At 41.8% G+C, this 27,877-nt stretch overlaps 3 protein-coding genes across 3 annotated transcripts; all 3 read left to right on the top strand.

Annotated features, from left to right (window-relative positions):
* Positions 1–207: 207 nt before the first annotated feature.
* LOC149131224 (uncharacterized) lies at positions 208–22,648 on the top strand. Its single transcript, XM_089341395.1, has 2 exons — positions 208–5,275; positions 19,444–22,648. The coding sequence occupies exon 1, from the start codon at positions 3,151–3,153 to the stop codon at positions 3,694–3,696; it is 546 nt and encodes a 181-aa protein (XP_089197521.1). The 5' UTR covers positions 208–3,150; the 3' UTR covers positions 3,697–5,275; positions 19,444–22,648.
* LOC149131225 (uncharacterized) lies at positions 16,809–18,791 on the top strand. Its single transcript, XM_089341394.1, has one exon. The coding sequence runs from the start codon at positions 16,809–16,811 to the stop codon at positions 18,570–18,572; it is 1,764 nt and encodes a 587-aa protein (XP_089197520.1). The 3' UTR covers positions 18,573–18,791.
* Positions 22,599–23,542, top strand: LOC149131226 (uncharacterized; the record flags this gene model as incomplete). Its single annotated transcript, XM_089341548.1, has 1 exon — positions 22,599–23,542. A coding segment is annotated over one exon (804 nt), but the record flags the coding sequence as incomplete, so codon positions are not given.
* Between the last annotated feature and the right edge of the window lie 4,335 nt (positions 23,543–27,877).

A 27,877-nucleotide genomic window follows, 5' to 3' on the forward strand; every position in this document is an offset into this window, starting at 1 on the left:
TATATATATATAAAAGATTAAAAAAGAGAAATAACTTCAATAGAAGATTTGAATGTGTAACATATATTTATGAGTACTTTTTTTTTTACACTTGTTCCAGTCATTAGCCTGCGGCCATGCTGGGGCTTGAAGAATTGTTAGTTGAATAAATTGACTTTTAATTTGAAAGTTGATTCGTTCAACAAAAAATCAACACAAGTATTTATTTTTTTTTTGTAAAGCCTGGTACTTACTGTATCAGTCTCTTTTGCTGAACTGCTAAGTTATAGGAAAGTAAATACATCAACATGGTTCTCAAACACACACACATATATGACGGGCTTCTTTCAGTTTCCATCTACCAAATCCACTCACAAGTCTTTGGTCAGCCTGAAGCTATAGTAGTGCTCATTGTGTCACACAGTGTGACTGAACCCGGAACCATGTAGTTGGGAAGCAAACTTTTTACCACATAACCACACCTAAAAGTGTGTGAATATATTTATGCAAATAGTTGCATCATGGTGGTAGTAGTAGTCATAGCCTTTCAGCACATACACTGTCATGTATGTTCACCTGTATTTTTTATTTTTATTCTTTCACTTGTTTCAGTCATTAGACTGCGGCCATGCTGGGGCACCAACTTGAATTTTAGTCGAATGAATTGAACCAACTACTTTCTTGTTTCAAAACCTGATACTTATTCTATTTATTTCTTTTGCTGCACCGCTAAGTTACAGGGAGGTAAACACACCAATACTGGTTGTCAAGCAGTTGTGGAGGACAAGCATACACGCACTTCTTTCACTTTCTGTTTACAAATTCCACTCACAAGGCTTTGGTCAGCCTAAGGCTATAGTAGAAGACACTTGTCCTAGGTGCTACACAGTGTGATTGAACCATGAACTATGTGGTTAGGAAGTAACAATTTGTGAAGGATTTCTCTGTGTTCCTGTTGCTGTGACCCTGGATTGCCTTTGTTGGAATACCTTATTGGAGTACCTGTGGGCTAGGATTGCCGAGTGGCCGGAATTGTGTTGCTGTGTCTTGAACTGTCTTCCTTCCTTCCTTTTCTCTGCTCTGTCTTTCTGTTCTTGTATTTATTTATCTATTACTGTGAACCCTTTTTGTTGAACTTTTCGTTGGATTTTTGTGGAACATTTTGAACTTTTGTTTAAGGCATGGCAAAAAAGAATAACACTGTCTTGGAGTGGGAACTGTGCCCACCCAAGCAGTGGTTGAAAGAAATGGAGAAGAGGACAGTGGTCATGCGGACCTATTGTAGGTCACACAATGCCATTTCCCTCTTCAACAAAGAGGTTATTGAAAGAGAGTTGGCAATTTGTTTGCCAGCAAAGAAATTTTTCATCTCCAGGGGGGTCAAGTACGCAACGGTGTGGTTGTTGTTCGACTCCCCTGAGGAAGCTGCCAATGCGGCCAGCCAGACTCTGCAGGGGTAGGAAATTTTGTTCCTCCCCTCTTACTGTGGAAGGAGAACAATTAGAGCCTGGGTTCATGGACTACCCCCAGGTGCCAAGGCCAAGTGGATCGCTGATATCATCCGGCAGGGCTTGGGAGACAGTGGACCCAGGCTCCTTAATGTGCACATGTCACCTGCAGTCAACTGGCAGGGCGCCAAGGCGACATTGACCTTGTGGTCCCCAGTGGCTGTAGGAGACGTGCTTTCCTGATTTTTTTAAGATGACCGGGGCCAGGTATCCGGCTATTATTGAGGGTCGGCAACCGAGGTGCCATATGTGCCTAGAAGCTGGCCACATTAAGAAGAACTGTTCCCAGGGCCGTAATAAAGACCTGGAGCAGGAAAAAGTGCCCCCCCCCCTTCACTAAAAGAAAAAGGAGAGGTGAGCAACCTTTGTTGCTCACCAGTTGAAACAGAGGTTGAGGGGGAGGTGAAGATCCCCTCGGGTGTGCCGAGGAGGCCCTAACCCCCGAAACCTCTAAAAAGAAAAGGAGAAGGAAGAGAAGTGGGAAGCGGCCGGCGGACGTTTATGTGCCGCAGACCGAACCAGTGACCCCTCCGGAAGGAAATGTGCCATCGGAGAGGGAGACCCTGTCAGCGGGAATTGTGCCGCTGGCAGGACAAGGTGAGATCCCCCCTGCTCTGAGGAGGAGGAAGAGTGTGTCCTCCTGTACCTCAGGGGTGGGGAGGTTGAGAAGCACTTGAACTACGAGTACGTAGATAGATACGTTTCTGCCTGCGAAAGTAGTTCAAGGTGGCCTCAGCAGTAATAACCAGTAGCACCCGTGCTGGGGTGGCGGCCGCCTGTAGTAGCCTCGCATATATGTGCTTCAGTACTGAGGCTGAATTGAATATGGAAAGCTGCCTGTGTGCGGCGGAAGGCCTGCTTGCAAGGCATATGAACTGAATAGACAACCAGAGAGGAGAAAAATGACTTCTAACCACACAACTTCATTGACAGCGTCTCATCTAACCAAAAGGCGACGTGCTACCGAATTCCAACCCAGTGTGAGCAGAATTCTACTGTAATAAAATATTTGTTGTGCTGTTAGTTTAGAGTCTGCGTTCCGTTTACTTCCTTAAGAAATTTAATGTACGGAATTGGGATACACCTAATGGTGTATAACCACTTCCCTACAACTGGTGACCCCGAATCAAGAACAAATGCAGCCCGAAAACTCTGAACTACCAACCACAATACTACACAAGCTGTCGCCTGTCTTACACATGCTTTCCACAGTAGCCTTAGACCGCGAGACAAGACAAACAACTGAACAGTAATTTCCTGTCCGACTACACGTGCGCTTTTCATGGTTCCTTTTGAATCGCTATATTTCACCACAGATGTTGCTTTTGACTTTGTCTAGCAGGACAGCCTCATAAACAAACACAGACTTGCACACATTTAATTTTCTGCCCTGTTTTATTGTGTTATATTCCCCTTTTCAGCGCGACAAGGTGGGTGATATTTTGTTCCTGCATACAGTACACAAAAGCAACACACATACACACTAAAAAAAAAAAAAAAAAAGGCAAGCACAATTGTTTTCTTTACAAATTTTTTTTTTCTCTCTCTCTCTCTTTTGTGCACACCATAACTTACAAAAACAAGAACACGAAAAATATTGTGTTTTTTCTTTTAGCGGTAAATCTTTTTGGCTCAACATGCGGCGGTCAATCACCACTTGGGCATGCTCTTATTTGAAGTGCTAGAGAAACTAGACCAGCACAACTATGAGGTACAGCACCGTCCGGGGCAGGTACATGGTAAAGCTGATAGCTTGAGTCGTTGTCCTCGTAAACCAGACCACAAGCACAGTAAGAAATGCAACCGAACTGCAATGACTGGATATGTGTCAACCAGAGAAGTACAGAAGAGACAGATGGAAGATGCTGACTTAAGGCCAGTGGTAGAGTGGCTGCAGCAGAAAGCAACGAGACCATCTTGGGAGGAGGTATTCAGGTCCAGCCCTGAAACTAAGAGCTATTGGGGCCAGTGGGACCGTCTTCGTCTGAACAATGGGCTGCTTGAGAGGCGCTGGAAGACACCCGATGGCTTTAATGAGTATTGGCAGTTGGTGATACCCAAGAAGACGAGACCTGACCTGCTGGAAGAAGCTCATAACCAAATTACAAGTGGACATCTAGGGGGTAAAGAAAGCATTGAATCAGCTGCAGCACAGATTCTATTGGAAGGGCATGCATCAGGACGTCCAGGAATGGTGTCAATCTTGTGATGTATGCTGCGCCAAGAAGGGACCAAGGAAGCAGGGATGTGCCCCTCTGCAGTTATACCAGGTGGGTGTACCCTTGGAAAGGGTAGCTGTGGATATTGCTGGACTGTTGCCACTCACGTAAAGAGGAAATAGGAATATATGTGTGGCCATGGACTACTTCACAAAGTGGCCTGAGGCCTATGCCATCCATGATCAGGAAGATACAACGGTTGCGCAAGTGTTAGTAGATCAGTTCTTCTGCCGGTTTGGAGTGCCTCAGGAGTTGCATTCCGATCAAGGTAGGAACTTTGAATCAGCTGTGTTCCACGAGAGTCTTTTTAATCTTTGTACCTGACCATTCTGCTGAAACCCTTCTGCCCCTTATTAAAAAATTTATCAAACCAGGGACAACTGTATATTCTGACTGTTGGAGTGCTTATAATGGGATTAGTGAAGTAGATGTTTTACCCAAAGACACCCATTTCAAGGTGAACCATTCCGAAAACTTTGTTGATCCAATAACAAGTGTTCACACGAATTCAGTTGAATGTTATTGGAAGAATGCAAAACGACCAAGGACTACCATCAACACCGACACTACCACCACGGTTTCTGATACTACATCTGCTTCCTCTGCTACCGACATCACCACCACCACCACCACCAAGAACGACAATAACAACAATTCCATTCAACCTTTGCTCCCTTCACCGCCAACAACTGAAGGAGAGAAAGGAAAAATTAGAATCATTAAACGAATGGCTGAAATATTTTGAACACAGAAGATTATAAAAACAATTTTCCTTCCCTTTCCCCTTCACGTAAAAGGGACAAGAATACAAAAAAAAAAAAAGTCATCCAACTACTACAACAGCAGATAAAAGACACAAGAGCTTTGATTAGACGACCAGAACAAGCCAACACAGACAAAATCGAAAAATGCCTTCGCCCTGTATGGGCACAAAGATTATGTTGCTTGGTAGCTTCAACTCTTCTATCCTATGTTCAGTAACAAGGATACCAGTTGAATCCTGAACGAGCTGATGTCTACACTTTTGTTTCATCAATGCTTGAAGACAGCAATGATGGCATCATCTTCCTTGATGCGCCTTGTGGCACAGGAAAGATATTTCTACTCAACCCCCTCCTTGCCAAAGTTTGTCAACGTGGGTAGAAAGCCATTGCAACAGCATCTTCAGGAATAGCAGCCACGCTGTTAGACGGCAGCAGAACAGTCCATTCAACATTTAAGCTTCCTCTTAACATTGATCATGTAAAAAATCCTTCGGTGCACTTTAGGATGAGACACTGAGAGAAAACCACTGTAACTTCTCAACAACGTAAATAATAAAAAAAAAAAACAAATTGAATAAAAATAACACACTACCTGTTTTTGTTAACTTCATACATTTTCAAATTCAACTTTCAAGAACGCTATCCAAATCGCACGTGGTTGTCAAGGTCTAGAATTCTTGACCGTTGGAATCATGGCCAAATTTGGGCATGCGCAAATAAAAAAAAAACAAAAAAACATTTCCAAGGATTGGCTTAAGAAATCTTTCTACAGAAAATCTGGTGCTAAGCAGTTCGCTTAACAATCGTTTCGATAGAGAGCCTTGTGCTAAAAAGTTTACTAGGATTTGTTGACATTGGTAATTTATTGTAAACATGATTTATGACATATTGCCTTACATTCAAGATTTTGATGCAGCTTATTCATTTCTAGAAATGAAGAAAGTTCTCAATTGTGTAAGTCTCCGATGTTCACATTGCCAGAAAGAAGATATTTCGTTGCCCAACACACAAAGCAGAAAAACAGTCTATTAAAAAGTCTTCCTCCTATCTGGAAAATTCCAAAATAAACCTGCAGGACTTTATTCTTGTTACATATTTATGGTCCCATAACACATCTGTATACACATCATCCGAGATGACTGGCCTATCACATACTACTGTTATTCAATGACATCAATATAGGAGGGATATTTTGTGCAACCCCTACCAAATTGGTGGACTTGGTGCAAGTACAACAGAGGTAGAATGCCACAGGAGAGGTGGGTTTTTTAATCTTTGTACCTGACCGTTCTGCTGAAACCCTTCTGCCCCTTATTAAAAAATTTATCAAACCAGGGACAACTGTATATTTTGACTGTTGGAGTGCTTATAATGGGATTAGTGAAGTAGATGTTTTACCCAAAGACACCCATTTCAAGGTGAACCATTCCGAAAACTTTGTTGATCCAATAACAAGTATTCACACGAATTCAGTTGAATGTTATTGGAAGAATGCAAAACGACCAAAGACTCTACCATCAACACCGACACTACCACCACGGTTTCTGATACTACATCTGCTTCCTCTGCTACCGACATCACCACCACCACCAAGAACGACAATAACAACAATTCCATTCAACCTTTGCTCCCTTCACCGCCAACAACTGAAGGAGAGAAAGGAAAAATTAGAATCATTAAATGAATGGCTGAAATATTTTGAACGCAGAAGATCATAAAAACAATTTTCCTTCCCTTTCCCCTTCACGTAAAAGGGACAAGAATACAAAAAAAAAAGTCATCCAACTACTACAACAGCAGATAAAAGACACAAGAGCTTTGATTAGACGACCAGAACAAGCCAACACAGACAAAATCGAAAAATGCCTTCGCCCTGTATGGGCACAAAGATTATGTTGCTTGGTAGCATAAATTTGTCCATGTACAAGTGATATTCCAAAATGAAGAATAAGCGAAACAATTCTCAACGCTAACTCTTCATACACAAGATGTAATAAGGATACCCAGTTACCTTGGGCAGAGCGTAACAAAAGTTACCATCAAAAATGTCCCGCCAATGGGACATTTAACGTATAAACTAGAGGGGGCACCTCTTTCTCCAGCGGCATCGCTGTCTCTGAGGAGTCCGGACTCCTCCTCCTACTAAATTAAATTAAATTCCAAGAGGGGAGGAGTCCGGACTCCTCAGAGACAGCGATGCCGCTGGAGAAAGAGGTGCCCCCTCTAGTTTATACGTTTCGGAAGCGCTTGTGCGTTTAGGAATTAAAGAATATAACGTCATATATCACGTGATATACAGCATATAACCGGAAGTATACGAGCAGCAGCTCAGTTCCTGTTATGCAGCCGAGGAAGAAGGATCGGAACGCAGACAAAACAATAGAGTTTCACGTGCCGGGCTATAAATTCTTAGGACCTGGAACTGATCTGAAATACAGACGACATCAGATCCCAGTAAACAAATTAGATGCCATAGCCAAAACACATGACCTCGCTTACGAAGATCCTAATAAGGACACCTGGGAATCAGACAAGAAATTCATCAGAAACGCAGTTAAACAAGGACCCACTGGCCTCCTCGCAGCTGGAGCTATATCTCTTAAACATTATAGCGGACTTGATAAAAAGTTCAGAAGCGCCAACGGTAATTCTAATAGCGTTACTCATAGCGATTACGATCTTAAAAATATGGCTGAAGCATCGACAAGCAACGAAGGCGAAACAGCTGCATCAGCAGGATGGGCTGGAAGTAAACTGCAAACGGCATCGATCCCTGAATCCACTGGAAACTTCGGTGGAGAAGTCTGCTTCAAAAGAAGATTCCGACACGGAGTTAAAACAACTCAAATGAACCAAGCTAAAGTAGATTTCACGAAATTCCAAGGCAACGAAGCGGGTTATCACAACGTGGGACACAGCTGCTACGGAGAAGTTACTTCAGAGGACTACATCATCCCTTACTGGTTGACATCATGGGTAAACCCGATACAATTCGAACAAACTATAAAAACGGCAACATCTTACAGAATCAAATCCGTAGGTTTCGAAATATCAAACGTGATGGGTGGCGAATGGACATCTAGAAACAACGAAGAAGTATTCTTACCAAGCCCTTTACCCTATTTCGAAATATGGGTCGACAACGGCACATACGTCGGACACGGTAACTTAAAAACAATTACGAAAGTACCAAACAACGGGTTCTCGTCAATACAACCAGAAACTTTCGCTACTATGGAATTACCCAAATACAAATTCGCATACTGCGCACCAACAGCATACGTAAATCAGCTTAGCGAGTGCGACCTTGACGCGGACACATTAACATGCACCTCCAAAATAGTGAGATTCCACGACTGGAGAGAAATGCCAAACGTGCAAAAAGTGAGACAAGGCGACGTCTACAGCCACAAATGGGATAACCCTTCACAACTAAGAGTGCCACTCACCAATACCAGCATCAACGACAGTTACACTAGACACGGCTGCATATTAAATTACGGTACATCCGTTAACGACGAGACATTGCAGGGATACCATTACACGTGGGACGGATGCCTCGACGTCACCACAGCACCCGAATTAGGAGTAGAAGGCAAACATCACCACGAAAGCTTCGGTGAAACTAGAAAAAGAAAGAGACCACACAAAAAAGAAGACCTAAGCTACACAGAAATATCAGACATCAATTACGATCATCAACAACCTATCAAAAAACAAGACGGTACTACATCAATCAGCAGCGGGAACATGGTAACAGCAAACAGAACACTGATAAACAAAGTGCTTTACACTTCAGAAGACCCGCCCCAACTCGTTTACATCAACGTACCAGCAGCATGCAGGCCCAATGGGACGGCAGCTCAACTCTACTTCACCTTCGACATAACATACTTCCTAGAGGTGGAATGCTACTTCGAAGCTATGCACCACCCACAGAAAATAGCAACCATCTGCCCTGAGGTAGCACAGCAATCCACATACAAAGACTTCAACTACGACCTCTTCTTAGTCACGCCCCCTGGCAGGCACTTGAATCATATCACGCCCAAAGGAAAAAGGCACGGCAGAACGACATTCATAGACAAAGATGCCGACGGAAACAAAGTACTTAAACATCTGTCAGGGCACTTCGTTAATCGCTAATAACAGCGACAGCGTTTCGTAAACACTGGGCGGGAAAAACCTCAATATATACAGCGACGATAACACGAATTAAACAGTCAGCCGACAGCGATGGAGCCCGCAACAGACAGCACAATGTACGCTACTAAAGAAACATTCGACGCCTTCATAAAAACTTCTCAATTGTTACCGTATACTTGGGTATACAGATGGAACGAAGACAACGAGTTCACGTGGGACGAATCACCAACAATCGGCAAAGCGCTGGAAACTATACGTTACACACAATCACCGCAAGCGCAATATTTCATGAACATCATAACGAAACACCCTTCGATAGTCATTTATCACAAAGACGCCGCCAGTAAAATCAAACACTGCTACGATAAAAAACATTTCCACGTGATTTCATTCCACAAAGACCATCCATCGAATCAACACAGTTTCCAAATGTTGAAAAACATTCTGAAGAACAATGTTGCCAAACCGTATAACATGTCCGCCATGAAAGTCTTCACACCCTTCGGGTTCTGTAAATACCTCACGCAGGACGAATCGATGAGATGGGTTGTCTGCGCCAACAACATCACCTCCAAACAACAGACAGCTCTACTAAAACAACTCACCGACAAGGAATACCACGACAGCGATACCGATTTATCGGACACCGAATCGGTGAATAAAACGAAGACTGTCAGAGGTGACAAATACGATTTCATAAAGAAAATGATGCGACAATGCAACAGCACAGACTTGGGAGACATCATACAGTACTGCAACAATTCAACGAAACTATCTCACAGAAATACGTGGCAGAATATCTATAGAAATACCACAAACTTACAAACGATCATATCGGCAGCAGCTACAGAAACTAACATAGAAACGCTTAGCACTCCCGTCTGGCAACAAATTAAGGATAAGAAAAATTTATTTATGAACAACATGAATAACTACCACGACATTCAAACATCGCTAGACATTTACGAGGAATGGCTGAAACACCACAACTTCGACCCGCGAACATTCGCGCAACAGACATTCGACATATGCCACAAGATAAACCCGAAAATAAACGGCCTACTGTTATTCAATGACATCAATATAGGAGGGATATTTTGTGCAACCCCTACCAAATTGGTGGACTTGGTGCAAGTACAACAGAGGTAGAATGCCACAGGAGAGGTGGGTTTTTTAATCTTTGTACCTGACCGTTCTGCTGAAACCCTTCTGCCCCTTATTAAAAAATTTATCAAACCAGGGACAACTGTATATTTTGACTGTTGGAGTGCTTATAATGGGATTAGTGAAGTAGATGTTTTACCCAAAGACACCCATTTCAAGGTGAACCATTCCGAAAACTTTGTTGATCCAATAACAAGTATTCACACGAATTCAGTTGAATGTTATTGGAAGAATGCAAAACGACCAAAGACTCTACCATCAACACCGACACTACCACCACGGTTTCTGATACTACATCTGCTTCCTCTGCTACCGACATCACCACCACCACCAAGAACGACAATAACAACAATTCCATTCAACCTTTGCTCCCTTCACCGCCAACAACTGAAGGAGAGAAAGGAAAAATTAGAATCATTAAATGAATGGCTGAAATATTTTGAACGCAGAAGATCATAAAAACAATTTTCCTTCCCTTTCCCCTTCACGTAAAAGGGACAAGAATACAAAAAAAAAAGTCATCCAACTACTACAACAGCAGATAAAAGACACAAGAGCTTTGATTAGACGACCAGAACAAGCCAACACAGACAAAATCGAAAAATGCCTTCGCCCTGTATGGGCACAAAGATTATGTTGCTTGGTAGCATAAATTTGTCCATGTACAAGTGATATTCCAAAATGAAGAATAAGCGAAACAATTCTCAACGCTAACTCTTCATACACAAGATGTAATAAGGATACCCAGTTACCTTGGGCAGAGCGTAACAAAAGTTACCATCAAAAATGTCCCGCCAATGGGACATTTAACGTATAAACTAGAGGGGGCACCTCTTTCTCCAGCGGCATCGCTGTCTCTGAGGAGTCCGGACTCCTCCTCCTACTAAATTAAATTAAATTCCAAGAGGGGAGGAGTCCGGACTCCTCAGAGACAGCGATGCCGCTGGAGAAAGAGGTGCCCCCTCTAGTTTATACGTTTCGGAAGCGCTTGTGCGTTTAGGAATTAAAGAATATAACGTCATATATCACGTGATATACAGCATATAACCGGAAGTATACGAGCAGCAGCTCAGTTCCTGTTATGCAGCCGAGGAAGAAGGATCGGAACGCAGACAAAACAATAGAGTTTCACGTGCCGGGCTATAAATTCTTAGGACCTGGAACTGATCTGAAATACAGACGACATCAGATCCCAGTAAACAAATTAGATGCCATAGCCAAAACACATGACCTCGCTTACGAAGATCCTAATAAGGACACCTGGGAATCAGACAAGAAATTCATCAGAAACGCAGTTAAACAAGGACCCACTGGCCTCCTCGCAGCTGGAGCTATATCTCTTAAACATTATAGCGGACTTGATAAAAAGTTCAGAAGCGCCAACGGTAATTCTAATAGCGTTACTCATAGCGATTACGATCTTAAAAATATGGCTGAAGCATCGACAAGCAACGAAGGCGAAACAGCTGCATCAGCAGGATGGGCTGGAAGTAAACTGCAAACGGCATCGATCCCTGAATCCACTGGAAACTTCGGTGGAGAAGTCTGCTTCAAAAGAAGATTCCGACACGGAGTTAAAACAACTCAAATGAACCAAGCTAAAGTAGATTTCACGAAATTCCAAGGCAACGAAGCGGGTTATCACAACGTGGGACACAGCTGCTACGGAGAAGTTACTTCAGAGGACTACATCATCCCTTACTGGTTGACATCATGGGTAAACCCGATACAATTCGAACAAACTATAAAAACGGCAACATCTTACAGAATCAAATCCGTAGGTTTCGAAATATCAAACGTGATGGGTGGCGAATGGACATCTAGAAACAACGAAGAAGTATTCTTACCAAGCCCTTTACCCTATTTCGAAATATGGGTCGACAACGGCACATACGTCGGACACGGTAACTTAAAAACAATTACGAAAGTACCAAACAACGGGTTCTCGTCAATACAACCAGAAACTTTCGCTACTATGGAATTACCCAAATACAAATTCGCATACTGCGCACCAACAGCATACGTAAATCAGCTTAGCGAGTGCGACCTTGACGCGGACACATTAACATGCACCTCCAAAATAGTGAGATTCCACGACTGGAGAGAAATGCCAAACGTGCAAAAAGTGAGACAAGGCGACGTCTACAGCCACAAATGGGATAACCCTTCACAACTAAGAGTGCCACTCACCAATACCAGCATCAACGACAGTTACACTAGACACGGCTGCATATTAAATTACGGTACATCCGTTAACGACGAGACATTGCAGGGATACCATTACACGTGGGACGGATGCCTCGACGTCACCACAGCACCCGAATTAGGAGTAGAAGGCAAACATCACCACGAAAGCTTCGGTGAAACTAGAAAAAGAAAGAGACCACACAAAAAAGAAGACCTAAGCTACACAGAAATATCAGACATCAATTACGATCATCAACAACCTATCAAAAAACAAGACGGTACTACATCAATCAGCAGCGGGAACATGGTAACAGCAAACAGAACACTGATAAACAAAGTGCTTTACACTTCAGAAGACCCGCCCCAACTCGTTTACATCAACGTACCAGCAGCATGCAGGCCCAATGGGACGGCAGCTCAACTCTACTTCACCTTCGACATAACATACTTCCTAGAGGTGGAATGCTACTTCGAAGCTATGCACCACCCACAGAAAATAGCAACCATCTGCCCTGAGGTAGCACAGCAATCCACATACAAAGACTTCAACTACGACCTCTTCTTAGTCACGCCCCCTGGCAGGCACTTGAATCATATCACGCCCAAAGGAAAAAGGCACGGCAGAACGACATTCATAGACAAAGACGCCGACGGAAACAAAGTACTTAAACATCTGTCAGGGCACTTCGTTAATCGCTAATAACAGCGACAGCGTTTCGTAAACACTGGGCGGGAAAAACCTCAATATATACAGCGACGATAACACGAATTAAACAGTCAGCCGACAGCGATGGAGCCCGCAACAGACAGCACAATGTACGCTACTAAAGAAACATTCGACGCCTTCATAAAAACTTCTCAATTGTTACCGTATACTTGGGTATACAGATGGAACGAAGACAACGAGTTCACGTGGGACGAATCACCAACAATCGGCAAAGCGCTGGAAACTATACGTTACACACAATCACCGCAAGCGCAATATTTCATGAACATCATAACGAAACACCCTTCGATAGTCATTTATCACAAAGACGCCGCCAGTAAAATCAAACACTGCTACGATAAAAAACATTTCCACGTGATTTCATTCCACAAAGACCATCCATCGAATCAACACAGTTTCCAAATGTTGAAAAACATTCTGAAGAACAATGTTGCCAAACCGTATAACATGTCCGCCATGAAAGTCTTCACACCCTTCGGGTTCTGTAAATACCTCACGCAGGACGAATCGATGAGATGGGTTGTCTGCGCCAACAACATCACCTCCAAACAACAGACAGCTCTACTAAAACAACTCACCGACAAGGAATACCACGACAGCGATACCGATTTATCGGACACCGAATCGGTGAATAAAACGAAGACTGTCAGAGGTGACAAATACGATTTCATAAAGAAAATGATGCGACAATGCAACAGCACAGACTTGGGAGACATCATACAGTACTGCAACAATTCAACGAAACTATCTCACAGAAATACGTGGCAGAATATCTATAGAAATACCACAAACTTACAAACGATCATATCGGCAGCAGCTACAGAAACTAACATAGAAACGCTTAGCACTCCCGTCTGGCAACAAATTAAGGATAAGAAAAATTTATTTATGAACAACATGAATAACTACCACGACATTCAAACATCGCTAGACATTTACGAGGAATGGCTGAAACACCACAACTTCGACCCGCGAACATTCGCGCAACAGACATTCGACATATGCCACAAGATAAACCCGAAAATAAACGGCCTACTGTTATTCAATGACATCAATATAGGAGGGATATTTTGTGCAACCCCTACCAAATTGGTGGACTTGGTGCAAGTACAACAGAGGTAGAATGCCACAGGAGAGGTGGGTTTTTTAATCTTTGTACCTGACCGTTCTGCTGAAACCCTTCTGCCCCTTATTAAAAAATTTATCAAACCAGGGACAACTGTATATTTTGACTGTTGGAGTGCTTATAATGGGATTAGTGAAGTAGATGTTTTACCCAAAGACACCCATTTCAAGGTGAACCATTCCGAAAACTTTGTTGATCCAATAACAAGTATTCACACGAATTCAGTTGAATGTTATTGGAAGAATGCAAAACGACCAAAGACTCTACCATCAACACCGACACTACCACCACGGTTTCTGATACTACATCTGCTTCCTCTGCTACCGACATCACCACCACCACCAAGAACGACAATAACAACAATTCCATTCAACCTTTGCTCCCTTCACCGCCAACAACTGAAGGAGAGAAAGGAAAAATTAGAATCATTAAATGAATGGCTGAAATATTTTGAACGCAGAAGATCATAAAAACAATTTTCCTTCCCTTTCCCCTTCACGTAAAAGGGACAAGAATACAAAAAAAAAAGTCATCCAACTACTACAACAGCAGATAAAAGACACAAGAGCTTTGATTAGACGACCAGAACAAGCCAACACAGACAAAATCGAAAAATGCCTTCGCCCTGTATGGGCACAAAGATTATGTTGCTTGGTAGCATAAATTTGTCCATGTACAAGTGATATTCCAAAATGAAGAATAAGCGAAACAATTCTCAACGCTAACTCTTCATACACAAGATGTAATAAGGATACCCAGTTACCTTGGGCAGAGCGTAACAAAAGTTACCATCAAAAATGTCCCGCCAATGGGACATTTAACGTATAAACTAGAGGGGGCACCTCTTTCTCCAGCGGCATCGCTGTCTCTGAGGAGTCCGGACTCCTCCTCCTACTAAATTAAATTAAATTCCAAGAGGGGAGGAGTCCGGACTCCTCAGAGACAGCGATGCCGCTGGAGAAAGAGGTGCCCCCTCTAGTTTATACGTTTCGGAAGCGCTTGTGCGTTTAGGAATTAAAGAATATAACGTCATATATCACGTGATATACAGCATATAACCGGAAGTATACGAGCAGCAGCTCAGTTCCTGTTATGCAGCCGAGGAAGAAGGATCGGAACGCAGACAAAACAATAGAGTTTCACGTGCCGGGCTATAAATTCTTAGGACCTGGAACTGATCTGAAATACAGACGACATCAGATCCCAGTAAACAAATTAGATGCCATAGCCAAAACACATGACCTCGCTTACGAAGATCCTAATAAGGACACCTGGGAATCAGACAAGAAATTCATCAGAAACGCAGTTAAACAAGGACCCACTGGCCTCCTCGCAGCTGGAGCTATATCTCTTAAACATTATAGCGGACTTGATAAAAAGTTCAGAAGCGCCAACGGTAATTCTAATAGCGTTACTCATAGCGATTACGATCTTAAAAATATGGCTGAAGCATCGACAAGCAACGAAGGCGAAACAGCTGCATCAGCAGGATGGGCTGGAAGTAAACTGCAAACGGCATCGATCCCTGAATCCACTGGAAACTTCGGTGGAGAAGTCTGCTTCAAAAGAAGATTCCGACACGGAGTTAAAACAACTCAAATGAACCAAGCTAAAGTAGATTTCACGAAATTCCAAGGCAACGAAGCGGGTTATCACAACGTGGGACACAGCTGCTACGGAGAAGTTACTTCAGAGGACTACATCATCCCTTACTGGTTGACATCATGGGTAAACCCGATACAATTCGAACAAACTATAAAAACGGCAACATCTTACAGAATCAAATCCGTAGGTTTCGAAATATCAAACGTGATGGGTGGCGAATGGACATCTAGAAACAACGAAGAAGTATTCTTACCAAGCCCTTTACCCTATTTCGAAATATGGGTCGACAACGGCACATACGTCGGACACGGTAACTTAAAAACAATTACGAAAGTACCAAACAACGGGTTCTCGTCAATACAACCAGAAACTTTCGCTACTATGGAATTACCCAAATACAAATTCGCATACTGCGCACCAACAGCATACGTAAATCAGCTTAGCGAGTGCGACCTTGACGCGGACACATTAACATGCACCTCCAAAATAGTGAGATTCCACGACTGGAGAGAAATGCCAAACGTGCAAAAAGTGAGACAAGGCGACGTCTACAGCCACAAATGGGATAACCCTTCACAACTAAGAGTGCCACTCACCAATACCAGCATCAACGACAGTTACACTAGACACGGCTGCATATTAAATTACGGTACATCCGTTAACGACGAGACATTGCAGGGATACCATTACACGTGGGACGGATGCCTCGACGTCACCACAGCACCCGAATTAGGAGTAGAAGGCAAACATCACCACGAAAGCTTCGGTGAAACTAGAAAAAGAAAGAGACCACACAAAAAAGAAGACCTAAGCTACACAGAAATATCAGACATCAATTACGATCATCAACAACCTATCAAAAAACAAGACGGTACTACATCAATCAGCAGCGGGAACATGGTAACAGCAAACAGAACACTGATAAACAAAGTGCTTTACACTTCAGAAGACCCGCCCCAACTCGTTTACATCAACGTACCAGCAGCATGCAGGCCCAATGGGACGGCAGCTCAACTCTACTTCACCTTCGACATAACATACTTCCTAGAGGTGGAATGCTACTTCGAAGCTATGCACCACCCACAGAAAATAGCAACCATCTGCCCTGAGGTAGCACAGCAATCCACATACAAAGACTTCAACTACGACCTCTTCTTAGTCACGCCCCCTGGCAGGCACTTGAATCATATCACGCCCAAAGGAAAAAGGCACGGCAGAACGACATTCATAGACAAAGACGCCGACGGAAACAAAGTACTTAAACATCTGTCAGGGCACTTCGTTAATCGCTAATAACAGCGACAGCGTTTCGTAAACACTGGGCGGGAAAAACCTCAATATATACAGCGACGATAACACGAATTAAACAGTCAGCCGACAGCGATGGAGCCCGCAACAGACAGCACAATGTACGCTACTAAAGAAACATTCGACGCCTTCATAAAAACTTCTCAATTGTTACCGTATACTTGGGTATACAGATGGAACGAAGACAACGAGTTCACGTGGGACGAATCACCAACAATCGGCAAAGCGCTGGAAACTATACGTTACACACAATCACCGCAAGCGCAATATTTCATGAACATCATAACGAAACACCCTTCGATAGTCATTTATCACAAAGACGCCGCCAGTAAAATCAAACACTGCTACGATAAAAAACATTTCCACGTGATTTCATTCCACAAAGACCATCCATCGAATCAACACAGTTTCCAAATGTTGAAAAACATTCTGAAGAACAATGTTGCCAAACCGTATAACATGTCCGCCATGAAAGTCTTCACACCCTTCGGGTTCTGTAAATACCTCACGCAGGACGAATCGATGAGATGGGTTGTCTGCGCCAACAACATCACCTCCAAACAACAGACAGCTCTACTAAAACAACTCACCGACAAGGAATACCACGACAGCGATACCGATTTATCGGACACCGAATCGGTGAATAAAACGAAGACTGTCAGAGGTGACAAATACGATTTCATAAAGAAAATGATGCGACAATGCAACAGCACAGACTTGGGAGACATCATACAGTACTGCAACAATTCAACGAAACTATCTCACAGAAATACGTGGCAGAATATCTATAGAAATACCACAAACTTACAAACGATCATATCGGCAGCAGCTACAGAAACTAACATAGAAACGCTTAGCACTCCCGTCTGGCAACAAATTAAGGATAAGAAAAATTTATTTATGAACAACATGAATAACTACCACGACATTCAAACATCGCTAGACATTTACGAGGAATGGCTGAAACACCACAACTTCGACCCGCGAACATTCGCGCAACAGACATTCGACATATGCCACAAGATAAACCCGAAAATAAACGGCCTACATATTACAGGAGTCAGTAACTCGGGAAAGAGTTACATACTACGCTCTATTAGAAATGGACTAATGAACTGCGGGAGAATGAGATGCCAAGCCAGCGACAACTTCACGTTCGGTTCGTGCATCGATAAAACTTTGATATATACAGATGAAATGTGGTTTACCACTAACAATATCGAAGAAGCGAAATGTATACTAGAAGGCACACAAACATACATCAACATCAAACATCAGAACGAAAGAATACTGAAACGAACACCATCGTTATCCACTAGCAACACACCGCCCTGGAGAGTGGTTCTTCAAGACGAAGACGCTCTCAAAAACAGACTCTTCTTATACGAAACCAGAACGCCGATGCCCCAGCTTAAACAATGGGGAAGAGTGGAGTTGAACCCGCTCATGTGGATTACAATTTGGAAAACGTACATCGATAAATACGTCACTAACACTTACAACCAAACATTCATCGCAGAAAACAAACCGAAAACATCGACATTGTACACCGCCGAAAATACCCAATACACTTCGCCGAGAAAACATTCACAATTACTACACACTAAAAGAAAACTACAAGACTTACTACACACACCCACTAACACAAAAACTCCTTGGAAATCACCAAGATATTCACCGAAAAAAAAATGCAGACTAGACGAAGAAGAATACGCGCAAAGCTGTATCTACCACGGAAGTCCCTTAGCATGCGAAATTACGAATAACGAAGAAGAAAACGAAGACGAATACGTAACCCAACAACCTATAGAATGGTCGCCATTACCAGACGATATATGACTAACAAAGAACGTTACAAAATACTTATACCTAAGACAACTGCATCCACGCAAGTACACGTTCGACTTTCAACAAGATCCTTTTTTCACTAGAACTTTTCATAATTTGAACATTGAGGATTTCCTCCATTTTTCTATGTTTTAGTGCGCATGCGCGAGCTCCACAAGCTAAATTTCGCTTGCAGGTTTTATCTCTTTCAATAAACAGTGTGTAAACGTATCTCTATTGTTTGTCTTTATTACTATATATATATATATATAGATATATATATATATATCTATATATATATATATATATATATATAGATATATACACTAACACAACGCGCTCGCGCGACCTGCAAACCAGTGGAATATGTAAGTTATGAGACGCGCGCACACGCGAATTTCAACACAAGTCATTTTTCGATGGTATCCATTTAGTAAGGTAAGAAATTAGACGGGGCACCTCTACCACCATCGATGCGTAGCTTTCATGGTATTCTATTCTATTCTAAACCACCGGTCCCTTTCCGATGTAATAAGCGCTTCTTCTCCTATCTCTTCTATCGGCCATATGTGTCAAAATGGAGGACATAAACATCCTTCAAATTGCTGTCTCAGAACAAAAGCAATGAGGAATGACAAAGGAAGGAGGAAGAGAGAATCAGGAGTGGGATTTGCTATCAAAACCACTTTGGCTTCAAAACTTGAGGAACTACCATGTGGTCATTCGGATCGTTTAATGTCTTTAAAGCTGCCATTAAGAAAAGGTTGCTATGCAACACCCATAAGTGCATATGCTCCAACCATGAATTCATCAGAGGATGGTAAACTAGCCTTCTATCTATCACTTATAGAGATTATATACAATATCCCCCACGATGACAAAGTTGTCATTTTCGGTGATTTTAATGCTCGCATTGATGCAGATTGGGAGACTTGGGGTGTCTTAGGAAAGCATGGGGTTGGGAGTTCCAACAGTAATGGTTTGCTACTGTTACAAATGTGTGTAGAGATGGATTTGTGTGTCACGAATACAATGTTTCGATTAAAGAATAAGTTGTGGTATGACGTCAGCTGACCGGAAGAGGGGCAGAGGGAGCCACAATTGGGATCTCGTGCCCCTTTCGAGTGGGCTTGTTGCGAGGATCGGATACCACAAGACAGGCTCGTGTGGTGGAAGGAAGGCGAGGTAAGCCGTTTACTACTAATCACTCGCATACACCACAAGCTATTTCGGCACCATATGTAAAACTTCACCGCGTCAAGAAAGCGGTCGGGAACTGTGACAGGTGCCAGTCCATTGACTCCGCCCCGGGTGGGCATGAGCAAGGGAACCTCTCAGTAGAGCGCAACTGGAGGAGACTAGCTGTGGATGTGACGAACTACCCTCAGGGTATGTATCGCACCATGGTCGACTGCGAGCCGGGCCGGCTAGCCATTTAGAGGGAGTTGAGGAAGGCATTGCTGACGAGATTGCGAGGATTTTGAACGGGATACTCTTGGAGAGGGGTCCCATGGAAGAACTAATGATGGGCAACGGACCAGCGTTTTGTTCAGAAGCGTTGAGGGAGATGCTCAACCGGTGGAGGGTGTGACGATTGTTCAGAGCGGTGTATAGGCCAAACGGCAATGAAATTGTAGAGAGGCACCATTGGACAATCAAGGCCATGGCTGAAAGGGGGCACATTTTGCCCCTGGAAGCAGTTTTCTGGTACAACATGTCTCCCCGATCCGGACAAGTGGAAGAATCTGTGCTGCACAGAGCAGTGTTCAAGTATGAATGAAGGCATCCCAGTAAGACGCCAGAGTACTGCGAGGAAGAGAAGGAACCCGCCAGTGTAAAAGTAGGGGAGGAAGTTCGGGTTAAGCTGCCGAAGGAAGGTGAGGTAAGCCGTTTACTACTAATCACTCGCATAAACCACATAAGTATAAAACAACATAGATGCACCCTGGTTCTAAAAAATGGCATCTTATAGATAACATCCTCACCAGGAAATGAGATTCTTGTGATTTTGCTATTTACCCTCTATGTAATGCCTTTATGGCCAAATTCATGGAATAAAGGATGAGTGATGCCCAAGCAGCTATTGTACGGTGAGCTGGAAGATGGCAGGAAACCAGCGCATAGGCCTAAACTATGGTCTAAGGATTGCTTTAAAAATACTCTAATACAGACAGGAATTGCAGCTGGTAATTGGGAGACGGAGGCACAAGACCATGATGGATGGAGGAAGATAGTGCATGATGTCTGTTCAAGGTTTGAGAGGGAGAGAATGAAGTATGCACCCATCTATCAACTTCACGGCAGAAACCAGCTATAATGAACTTCCCTTCCTAGACATCAAGATATACAACTCCATCGTCACAACAGATATCTACTACAAAAAAACCGACACACACCAATATTTAAATTTCTACTACTGCCACCCATCCCACATTGCATATAGTATGGCAAGACGCACATGCAGCATAGTGGCCGACTCATAAACACGCCAAATAAGACTAAATGAACTTAAAAACTTCCTACTAGACCAGAAATACCCACTCAAATTAATAAAAAAACGGAATCTCAAGAGCAATGAAACTGGACATCACACAACTCAGAACTCCAAAAAAAAAAAAAAAGCAAACAAAACATCATCCCATTCATAAACACACACAACCCTGGAGTTACCAACATGTTTCAAATTATACAAACTTACCAATAGTCCTACAAATGCCAAAAATGGAAAACCTATTAAACACTACATCAGAAACAGTAAATGCCAAGATAACCTAAGATAACCGCTCTCTCAAATACCGTGCACTATGGACACCAGCAGACGAAGCTTTATACAGCACCAAATTGAAGCTAATAAGAAGATGCACTGAAACTGGTAATTAGAAGAAATTCGCCTTCTTGCACAAGCATGGAGCTTGGCCAAAGGATCACCAGCAAATGACCTAATAGCTGAAACCTTGGATAGATATAATTTCTACAGATCAATGGCTCAAATTGAACGGAAGAAACAGGAGCTCATATGCTCCTATGATCTTATAAAACCGCATCTTGACCTCCTAGAAGGCATTAAAAAGGACAATGAAGACTACTTACAAAGGATTCAATTATAATCAGTTCTGTGCCACACCACCTGGCAGGCACTTAAACAGCTTACCGCCTAAAGGGAAAAGGCACGGTAGAACAACATACATAAATGCCAATGCAAGCGGAAATAACGCACTTAAACATCTGTCAGGCCACTTTGTTAACAAGTAAATTGACAAGCGCTGTCGATATCACAGCCCTGGCGTATCATACATATAAATAAGACCTCGACAAGTGAAATCCCACAGACGCCAGCCATGGAGATACCACTCAACATCGCAGCTACCAACGATAAAGGAACTTTCGACGCAACAGTCAAAGGAGAGAAACTACAACCGTACACATGGGTTTACCGAATACAGTCAGAAAAAGAGTTCACCTGGGAAGAATCACCATTCATAAGGTCAGCGTTAAACACATTTAAACATCAATCAAACTACTTTCTCAATCTGCTATCCAAGCATCCCAGCATCACAAAAAATCGTTATCGAGCATTAAACATTGTTACGACCAACCACATTTTCATATTATTTCTTGGCATAAAGATCACCCGACAAACCTACACAGCTTCACCATGCTTAAAACATATTAAAAAATAATATAGAAAAGCCATACAACATGGCTGCAACGAAAGTATTCACGCCTCAAGGCTTTGCTAATTACCTTAACCAAGATAACTCCATCAGATGGGTAGTAAGCGCTGATAACATCACCACGGAGGGACAGAAATTAATGCTCAAGGAACTAACGGACAAAGATATTCAAAACACAGAATCAGGATCAGAATCCGACGAAGGAAAAGTGTTGAACACACGCACAGTTCGCGGGCAGAAGTATGATTTCATTAAGAAAATCATGAAGAAATACTGCAGCACAGACCTCGGTGATATTATTAAGTATTGCAAAACAAGCAATAAACATCACCAGAAACAAAAATGGATAAACATTTACTGAAAAACACCAAACTTCACTGCCCTCATCCAATCAGCAGCTCCGGACACCAACATCGAAGCACTGACTACACCCATATGGGAACAAATCAGACATAAAAAATCATACTTCACACAGAACGCAAACAATTACCACGATGTTCAAACCTCCCTGGACATTTACGACGAGTGGTTACAACGTCACAACATCGATGCAGACACTTTCAGCAGACAAACTTTTGAAATTTGTCATAAAATCAACCCCAAGGTTAACGGACTACACACCACAGGCGTCTCCAACTCTGGAAAGAGTTACATTCTGAGAAGCATCAGGAACGGACTCGTGAATTGCAGACGTATGAGATGTCAGGCTTCAGACAACTTTACATTTGGATCTTGCGTGGATAAAACGCTGATATACACCGATGAAATGTGGTTTGCCACAAACAACGTCGAGGAGGCTAAATGTATATTTGAGGGCACTGATACTTATATTAACATAAAACATAGCCCAGAACGTATTCTGAAACGCACACCTTGCTTATCAACATCCAATCAGGAACCATGGAGAGTGGTAATGCAGGAAGAAAGCGCATTGAAGAACAGACTATTCCTCTACGAAACAAGCAAAGACATGCTACAACTAACAGACTGGGGAAAAGTCGAGTTAAATCCACTTATGTGGTTAACCATTTGGAAGTCATACATTGACAAATTCGTAGATAATACCTACAGTGAAATCTACATAGAAGAAAACAAACCGAAAACTTCAACAAGATACAACTTGTGTCAGACTTCGACCACTTGTCACCAACCAAGAAAAGAACCATAAACGCTGTGCTCAAACTCAGGAAGGCCAAACCGATGACCGAAACAAGGAAAATGCCACCAGTGCTATAACCGCTACTGAAAGCTGCAATGGCCATGGTGAATGCAATTAACACAGTACCACACCAAAAGACAGAGACAGGAGAACAGACAAAGTAGCCAAAGACGAAGAAATGGTGAACACTAACAAGCCTCAAGCCCAAGCATGTTACGCAAAGAAACAGATTATCTGTAAATTCTACCTACATGGTACCTGTTGGCTCAGGGAAAAGGGAGCAAACTGCAAATTTGTCCATCCCAAACACCACCAGCTAAACAAGCTAGATGACCACCCACAACAAAATAAGCCAGAGTGCAGAAAAAAAAGAGACCAAAAAACTTGAACCTGCATACCTATAATCCACCAAGAACCAACAGGACTCACAAGGAAAGAAGTCCACATATTTCTTCTGCTCCTAACAAAAGGCTATATGCAGAGGCTGTGCAAACTGCAGCAGCTGAACTACAAGCTTTTTTAAGCATGGCTCAGAACATAGTGCATCAACTCACATGGATACAGAGTCAACACCATACAAACCACTATCCAAGACCACCACAGGCGATGGATGCAGGATGGCTGCCACTAACACCAGGGACCCCTGCACAGGTATCACACCTGTTTTGTGAATTCTCCCCATATATCACATGCTCACGTGGTCGCACCAGTTGATCCTGTCTCCTCTCATCACCCATAAACTTCTCCACTGGACTTTCTACCTTTCTACACTTTACGGATTCTCTTTTGGACTTTCTACACTTCAGCTGCACCTCTCCTGCCTGTGGATTATAATATATATATGTGCATATATATATATTATATTTTTCACTTAGAGTGAGAAATTTACCCAGGATGTTTTTAAGGTTCTGGACAGGTAGGTTATGATACACACACGGCTAGAAAGGCCGGCTTTTTGCTCTCACCTGATGTATCAAACCCCAGTAATGGGAGGAGTGGAAGAATGGATGTGGGAAACTTAACAAGGACTGTTGGTGGTGGAAATAAGTTTTAGGGGTGGCCCTGAAAAATCCTGTAATTGTAGAAACTCTCAATTGTGTCCTCTTGACAGGTTCTGTCTGAGTACCAATGTAGTATATAAATGCGTTGTTAAGGATGAGGAATTTAAATAAGGTTTAAATAGGCAGTACGGTGAATTTTAAAGCCAGATATAGGGTCCACATGAGCTCTTTTCCAAATGAAAAATATTGCAGCTCTACAACACTCGCATCTCATTTATACAACCTTAAGAAGAATAATAAGAGGTATTTCTCTGGAATGGTCGATTACATCGAGAGCCCCTTACTTCAGAGTAAATATTAGTGTTTATTGTGTGTTAGGGAATCCCTTGCTATACCTAGGTCCTTTGGGCCGAAAACCTTAAATAGATTTACTGAAGTGATCCCCTTCTGTAATCATAGGTTTTCACCCACCTTTTTGAAAATATATAGGAATAAAAATAAGAATAAATGTTAGCGTTAGGGGGATTTGAAACCTGCAAGGTTATATTAGTTACTACAGCCACTTTGAATGTTTAACAAGGTTCTTTTTTTCTTTTTTTTCCATTCGTGATGTGGAATCGTCTGCAGATGTGTTCCCTCTAGGATATATAAGCTTTGTTAAAAGACATAATTCTTTTCATGAGTCTTGATGTGAATGTAATGTTATCCCGATGAAGGGGTCATTGCCGGATTGCACCTTGGTGTAATTGAACTACGGTGGTGAACTCCTGAAATGGCCATAGATACTTGTGCGTGTTGTTTTTGACTGGTGTATTTATATGAACTTTTGAAAGTTTTTGTGAGGAGAAACAACTTTTTTCACGATGTACTTGGATTTTACCTGTGGAAGTCTGCTTTATTATGAACTTGTACCTGTTGAGGGAAGTAAAAGACCATTTCAAATATATTATATCTTTTTAAATGATTTTAAATTATTTAAAAAGTATTTTAATCGTCAGATAAAATCTTTTAGTCGGTGGACAATTATTTTATCTTCAAATTATTTATATTTGTCTAGTAGGATTGGTATTTTGAATTTTTAGTTGCTTTTTTTTTAAAACTCCATTGTGTACAACATTGCTGAAGAAAGTGTATACATTTAGATATAATATAATATAATAGACCCTCAAAATGAATACTGCTGGTAAAATGGAGTTGATAAAGATGGACTCATCACTTAAAGACATACCTATCCCACATATGTTAAGGAACTAATCTTAAGAATAAATGAATTCATTCATAGAATACGCTGGAGGATACATCATCAGGATAAGAAGACTTCCCAGTTGGGCCCAGAAACTCTGAACGATCACCACATCACCAGAAATAATAACAATGAAATACGAGAACTCACTAAACATATATTCAAATCCAGAAAAGCACCACCAGCCAACAAGCACTTGGATGATTTCGAACAGGAACTGTAGAACATAGTGAAAAACATCAAGTTCAAGAACCACCCCCTCAGGCATAATCCTTACCAAAGAAAGTTGAAAGAACTGATAAGAACACTGGATACCCAAAATGGTATTCTAACACATTCTGACAAAACAGGGAACTTGTATAATATTGAAACAGACACATATCATGAACTGATATATAGGGAAATAATGAAAAAATATAAGGTTGTACCTAACACCACTCTAAGAAAGTTAAACTTGGAAGCCAGAAATATTATGCTGGATTTCAATATAGGCGATAAAACTGAACCATTTACTCCTATCAGACCACGTATAACTATTAAAGATCACAAAGAGAACTTCACCCACAAAACACAGGTCAGACTAATTTGTCCCAACAAATCTGACTTAGGAAAACTTAGTAAAGTAATACTGGATAAGTACCTACCAACAATTAGGAATAGGGTAAAACTTGACTTATGGAAAAACACCCAAGGAGCATTGAATTGGTTCTCCAAAATACAGATAGGGAATAGGACCTTAGACTAATCCAAATTGATATTCAAAACTACTATGCATCTATAAACCCAGTAGTCCTAAATAGCGCCCTCATTTTCGCCAGATGGCACACTAACCTTAGTATGAGGGAAATATAGGTAATACTCACTGCCCGGAAGACTGTTGTAGAATTTGATAACAAGCTATGGGCACGAAAGGACACACCAACCTCTTTGATATTACAATGGGGTCGCCGGAAACTACTGACCTAGTAGGCCTTTATATACTGGACAATATAGGTAGGGAATTCCCTGGCGGTCTATATAGAGACGACACACTATTTGAGCTGGGAACATCGAAAGCATTAGGAGTATCTTTGCGAATCCAAATCTTATCATTAAAAGAAATAAACGACTTCCTAGCAGCTAACACTACTTCTATTTCATCCCTAGTAAGCCCTGCCTTATTATGAAAGAACCAAAGAGCCTTATTTAGTACGATAGGGTTAATAGAAGCATAAAAATTAGAAATATCATACTATATAAACTTAGCATTACATTTGTTCTCAATAGAACGAAACCACTCAATAACCTGATTAATACTAGACCATAAATTCAATTGTAATCTATCAATTATAATAGGAATATACCTATCCAAAATACTTTTAATAATTATCCCAATGTCAGATTTAGCCGGGCAAATAAGCTTCAAAGATGGCTGAGTCCAAAAATTAATTTTATGATCTTTAAGAAGAAACCACGGTTCCTTAGGCACTATAGGTTCAGTTCTGTCCACAACAGCATACTTTTCCATTATTTTCTTCACTTCCAAATTAGTCTTTCTGAGTGTCCTTCCATTAGTAATTTTATAATTTTTATCAATCTCCATTGAACGAGCTGCTGAGACTGAAGAGCAACGAACCCTTCGTCAAGCAAATAATGTTTCTTCCACTGCTGTCACTAGAGCTTCTGAAGATGATGAACATCGAGCCCTTCGCCTTGCCGCTCAGGCTTCTTCAACTGCTGCCGCAAGAGCGTTTGAGCTCCTGGAGGTGAGACAAGACCGCCTGAACACCATATATATAGAATAGTTCAAATTAATTAAGGATAAGGAAAATACGAAGTTTATTCAATTTGATATTGCAAATTTTTACCCATCTATTAATCCTATCATACTTAACAAAGCATTGTGGTTTGCACATAATAAGGCGGGACTTACGAGGGAGGAGATCAATGTGATATTAGCAGCTAGAAAATCATTTATTAAGTTCAATAATAAAATTTGGATTCGCAAAGATACTCCAGATGCCTTTGATGTTCCTATGAGGAGCTCTGATTCAGCACAAATAGTTGACATTGAATGCTCGTATATCCTTAATGAAATGGCAGATCAATTCCCAAATGTTGGAGGGGGGGGGGTCTATACAGGGATGATTTTTGAAGATGATATATCATTAGCTAATTTTTTAGCAGAATTTTTTAGAGGTAACATTGGACCTACATAATAAAACATAGACCATACCATAAGCCTTCAACTAACCTGAAGT

Source organism: Octopus bimaculoides, chromosome 24 (assembly GCF_046866305.1).
Source record: "Octopus bimaculoides isolate indiv1 chromosome 24, ASM4686630v1, whole genome shotgun sequence".
NCBI lineage: Eukaryota > Metazoa > Mollusca > Cephalopoda > Octopoda > Octopodidae > Octopus > Octopus bimaculoides.